We start from the raw sequence: 6,000 nt of genomic DNA, 5'->3' as shown, positions 1-6,000 counted from the left end.
AGATAGATAGATAGATAGATAGATAGATAGATAGATAGATAGATAGAGAAAGTATACCTTTGGGGCACCTGGGTGGCTCAGTCGTTAAGCGTCTGCCTTCGGCTCGGGTCATGATCCCAGGGTCCTCGGATCGAGCCCCACATCGGGCTCCCTGCTCACTGCTTCTCCCTCTCCCACTCCCCCTGCTTGTGTTCCCTCTCTCGCTGTGTTTCTCTCTGTCAAATAAATAAATAAAAATCTTAAAAAAAAAAAAAAGAGGGGCGCCTGGGTGGCTCAGTCATTAAGCGTCTGTCTTCGGCTCAGGTCATGATCCCAGGGTCCTGGGATCGAGTCCCACATTGGGCTCCCTGCTCAGCGGGAAGCCTGCTTCTCCCTCTCCCACTCCCCCTGCTTGTGTTCCTGCTCTCGCTGTCTCTCTCTCTGTCAAATAAATAAATAAAATCTTTAAAAAAAAAAAAAGAAAGAAAGGATACCTTTATAACAAAAAAAAAGTATAAACAGTATGTGCTTTTTGTTTTATAACTTAATATGAGTGAGCATCCTTTCTATGTCTTGGTGAATTGTCACATTCCCTTATAAGTTTGGATCAGCTTCCCATATTTTATCCACTGTACTTTCAATGTTACGATTTTTCTCTGAGAGTTCCTTAATGTGAAATTTTTTTGCCAATATCACTTCCCCTGGGACATCTTCATCCTTTTCATCCCAACCACATTCCTCATTTATATCCATATGTTCACCTACACTAAGCTCATCTGGGTGCACATCTAGAGTCTCTTGAATGACAGCTATGTCAACATTCCCAGCTATGTTTTTCTGTAATTCCATTTATGTTTGATTCAAATTTCCCTTCCATTGTTGTCACTTTTTGTTCCTTTTCTACACTGTCATCTTTTTTGGCCAGTTCCTTCTTTCAGTTATCCATTTTTGCAAACTATCCCATGGATTTATCACCAGGAGTTAAGGAGGCAACACAACTACATGCTTTGCTGTCTGTTGAGAGCTGATAACAGATGCACAGATCACTGGCAGACTTTAACAGAGTGACATGATTGGTCACCGATCATGATGGATCTCTTATATACACACATATTATTTGTGGACTGAAGAGGTAGCAAGTTTGCACTTGATACAGTTTCTCACAGTTAATATACCATGGTAACTGAAATTTGAATGTGTTGTTGGGAGACTGTGTTGTTGGGTGTTATTTAACTAAAATATGGTATCAGAAATTCATGTGTATTGGAACTGCAAAGCAAGGACTACCTGTATTTGAAACTGAGCCACAGTGAAAATAATAAATAGCAAAAATTATAGACTATAACTAAAGCCCTACTTCAAGGGAAATATATAGCCTTAACATATTAGAAAAAGGGAAGATGAAAAAATAACGAGCTTAGTATGTTATAATCAAAATAGACTAAATCTAAATAAAGTAAAAGAAAATAGTGAAGGTCTGAGGAAAAAATCAATTAAATAGAAAAATTTTAAAAACAGGGTATGACTAAAAGCAGAAGTTGACTCACTGAAAGACTAATAAAAATAGACAAACCTTTGGCAAGGATGCTCAAGAAAAAAAGGTAAGACAAATTAAAAGGGAGCATAATACATACAGTAGAGATTAAGAAAACCACAGTATTCTGAACATAATGCAAATAAATGTGAAAGCTGAGATGAAATGGCCAATTTCCTAGAATAATTGATACATCGAAACTGATAAGAAATAGAAAACCCGAAGAGACCTGTAATCATTAAATAAATTCAACTGGTATTTTTTTTTTAAATCTTCTCAAATTAAAAATGGCAGGTACAAATCATTTTATAGGCAAGTTTTCTCAAATGTTTGAGGAATAGATAATATCTCTATAAACCATTCTAGTGATTCATTGGAAATGTGTTGAGTGGCTCAAAGAATTGAAGGAATCACTAAGCAATTAGCTCTAATGAATGACAGAAAACAGAGAGGTTCCAGGAATCTAGACCATGTCTGTAGGATTCTGCCATTGGGTTGCCAAATTCAACTACCATCAATTCCTGTGTGTTGGCCTTCCTCTCTCAGTACAGGTAGATTTGCTCTGGTATGTAGGGAAGATATTTTTAGTGGTCCTCCTTGGCAATTCTCTTTGACTGGCTGCGGAAGAAACATCTTGGGAAAGGACTCTGACCAGGCTTGGGTGGTTATGAGCCAGTCTCTGAATCATATCATCAAGGGAATAAGTTACTCTGATCAGACCTGGATCTTTTGTTCCCTACGGCCAGGAGAAGAGAAATCAGAAGTGATGGTAGAAGGGTAGGGAGTATATCCTAGGCTGACAAATAATAGCTACTACAGAGAAAAAGGTAAATCCAACCTGGGAATTAACTTTGGGAGAGAAGGTGGTGACTTGACCTATTATGTTATAAAGGTCATGGAGTATATATAAAGATCTTCAAATTGGAAGTCAGTAGACCTATGTTGTTCTACCCTTGAATCTTCTCCCTTACGATTTTATAATGTGTAAAATATGATGGATTAGATGATTCCTAAATTAACTTCCAACACTAACATTTTTAAGATTCTATTCATCACTCATATTTCTAGAGTCTGGCATATAGTAAGTGTTCCTTAAATATCTGTTAAATAAACAAAAGAAAAAGAAAAGTTTATAGGACTAAGGTAAATTAGACTAGGAGGAAAAAGCCATTCAGTCTATCAGTTAGGTGGCTATTGGTGACCTAACAGTTAGATGGCTTTAGCTATATCGTACCCAGTGTATCTGGAGTTGATTGTTGAAGTTTTAGGCTATTTATGTCTTAATGTCGTCTCCTGTTATTTACTCAAGGTTATTCTTATGTCAAATGTGTAAGTAGCTGGAGAGCAAAATGGAATTATGGTGTTACTGTTTTTTTCAGCCATATGCAGTCCAGGAGCTCAAAGCAGTTGCAGGTGTGATGATTACTGCTTCTCACAACCGCAAAGAAGATAATGGATACAAGGTAAACCTTAGACTCCTGATCTTTGCTTATTTCACAGTTCTTATTTTTTTAAATAATGTGTGCTGAGTATATTCTCATCGCTGAGGAGCAGGCTTAGATGTTGGGGACAGGCAGATAAAAACATGAAAGCCAGCCCTCAAAGGATGTTTCCCTAATGACCCTTATTACTTCTCAACATGGACACTATGAAAAATCTCTTCAGTGGTCTTTTTGCTTCTAGCATCTTCCTGCCCTTGATTTCCCTATCCTATCCCCAAATTCACCCTATCTACCATTTTAGAAACAAAATCATATTGTACTGTGAACTTAAAGAATGAGAGTTTGCAGGAGGAGAGCCAGAGGAACAGTACCTTGATCTTACTCTCCTTTCCCTCCAGTCTTCTACTGGGATGCCCCATTGGCCATAGGATCCATGTGATGTGTCAGCATCCATGGCAGAAAGCAGGGTGGAGAAGGGTGAAAAATGGCAGAGGATACAGCACATTATTGAGCCAGTGTTTGGAGCTCCTGGGTGATGAGTGCATGGCCTTATATTTGGTTTTCTTCTTGTATGGAAGGTCTTTCAGGTACACTGAGCTCTGTTTTACTAGGGAAAAGAATATTTAATACTAATTTAAGATTTGGGCCCTGGCTAGCTAAATGGGTAGTGTTACCATGCACACAGGCAAAGAAGAAATGATTATTCAGTTTGGGACATACTAAGTTTGAGGTATTTGTGGGTCAACCAGGTAGCAACACCCTGTAGGCAACTGGATACATAGATCTGTTGCCTGGGGGAGAAATCTAAGCTGAAGTTACAGATTTGGGGGCCATCATATGTATTAGAACATGTAAGGGTATTTGGAAGTCTTTTACTCAGATAAGTGGCTTATCTATCAGATAAGATAGATAGTAGATAGTAAAAAACAAGCCCAAAAGGGATTGCTAGGGAATATCAACTTTAAGGCAAGGGAGAAAGAAGAAGTGCTGGAGATAGAGAAAGACCAGGAGAGATCAGTGCCATCAAAACCAAAGGGAGAAAAAGAGAATTGCAGGGAAGGAGAAGTTGACTGTCAAAGAGAGCTGACAACCCAGATCTCTCCTCTGAGCATCAGATCAGACTCCTAAATCCAGCTGTGTCTACTTGATATCCATTGGGATGTCTAACAGACATTTCAGAGCTACTGTCTCTAGAATAGCGATCTTAATTCCCCCACAGCCTCTCACATACACACCCCAATGTGTTCCTCCCCCATTCTTCCTGGTCTCTGTAAATTGGCACTACCACCCACCCAAACAAAAACGAAAAGTTATTCTCGATCACTCCTTTTCCTCTGCTCCTAACATTTAACCCACAAACAGGTTCTACAAATTCTACATCTAAAATGTATGTTGGGGGGCGCCTGGGTGGCTCAGTCGTTGGGCATCTCCCTTCGGCTCAGGTCATGGTCCCAGGGTCCTGGGATCGAGCTCCACATCGGGCTCCCTGCTCGGCGGGAAGCCTGCTTCTCCCTCTCCCACTCCCGCTGCTTGTGTTCCCTCTCTCACTGTGTCTCTGTCAAATAAATAAATAAAATCTTTTAAAAAAATAAAATAAAAGGTATGTTGGGAAATGGGAAAGGTTCCATGATACATAAGTCATTTCTCATTTACTTTAAAAAATTTTTAAAAGAATAAAAATTATGGGAGACTTTATTCGTTAACAGTGGGGTAAAGAGCTGTATACATGAAATGAGTCATATAAAATTAAATGAAGTGCAAATAAAAGCACTGCTACTAGAAGACATTCTGGAATGGTTGTTTAATAAGGGTATTATCCATTTGATCTGTAGCAAATGTGATTTTATTTTTGAAAAGAAAAGAAAAGCAGTGTGTTTTACTTTTTTTTTGTTTTCTTTTGCTTAAGCACTTCATCGATTGCTTTATTCTGTATCTACGAAGTAATCTGCAATCTCCTTTGTTCTTTTAAAATTTTGATTTGTTATAAAATTGCCAAATAGAAGTGTTTCAGATATATAGTTTGTACCTGTATTTTTTATTTTATTGCCTCATGTTCTTGTAAGTCATTCTTAATTGACCGATGATTGTAGACCTTGCCTGAGTATTTTTTCTAATAAAACAAAGCAAATCACATTTAGCTTCAAAAAAAAGGTATGTTGGAATGTGTTTGCTTCTGCTCACTTCTTCTGCCTCCACCATTCCAAAGCATTGTCATCTTCTGTCAGAGCTGCAGCATCCTAGCTTGTGTCTTCCCCGCTGCTCCCATTGTTCTTCCTAAAATCCATTTTCGGGTTTACAGGACTGTCTCCTGCCTACCTCTCCAACCTCATTTCATTCATTCCTGTCCTCACTGCGTTCTATCACACTCCCGCTTCTTTCTGTTCCTTCATCCTCCAGTCCCTCTCCCATCTCTGAGCCTTTGTAAATGGTTTTGCCTCTGCTTGCATTGCTCTTGCCTTCATCTTGCAGATTTGTTTATTTACATCGTTCAGGTTCCTGCCCAGATGTTATTTCCTTGAAGAGACCTTCCCAGGCCACTTATCTGAAGTGGCTTTCCTCAGTGACTTTCTCATCATCTTGTTTATTTCCTTCACAGAGCTTATCACTGTTTCTGATTATCTGCTATCTTGAGGATGAATTGTTTCTTTATTGACTTGTTTGTTTGACCTTCTCCAACCCTGTTCTCCAATATAAACTCATGGGTGAAGGGACTTAGTCTGTTTTGATGTTCACTGCTGGTAAACATATTTGTCACATAGGAAAGCCTCAAAGGTTGTTTTTTTTTTTTTTTTTTTCTTAAAATATAAGCACAAGGTAAAAAGGATAAAAGTTAAATAGTATATAAACAGTGAAGAATATCTCTCCCATTCCTTTCCCCACCCCCCGTACCCCATTTCAGAAGCAAATACTATTTCTGGTTTTAGTTACCCCCCAGCACTTGTAATCATATATCTATTTGTCACTCCCACATTTTTTTTCCATAAATGGTGGAGTACTATATGGAGTGTTCTGCACCTTGCATTTTCCACACAACAGTATGAAAAA

General features: G+C 38.6%; 1 protein-coding gene across 4 annotated transcripts in view; it reads left to right on the top strand.

Moving 5' to 3' along the window:
* Positions 1-6,000, top strand: part of PGM2L1 (phosphoglucomutase 2 like 1) — a 109,667-nt gene that overhangs the window by 79,908 nt on the left and 23,759 nt on the right. For all 4 annotated transcript variants that reach the window (XM_034995485.1, XM_034995486.1, XM_034995484.1 and 1 more), the window contains one exon: positions 2,893-2,976. In XM_034995485.1, the coding sequence (XP_034851376.1) occupies positions 2,893-2,976 (84 nt within the window). The remainder of the gene's footprint in view (positions 1-2,892; positions 2,977-6,000) is intronic.

Source organism: Mirounga leonina, unplaced genomic scaffold (assembly GCF_011800145.1).
Source record: "Mirounga leonina isolate KUSES-001 unplaced genomic scaffold, KU_Mleo_1.0 Mir_92, whole genome shotgun sequence".
Taxonomy (NCBI): Eukaryota; Metazoa; Chordata; class Mammalia; order Carnivora; family Phocidae; genus Mirounga; species Mirounga leonina.
The sequence above is the reverse complement of the archived record's forward strand: the minus strand, read 5'-3'. Positions and strand labels throughout refer to the sequence as shown.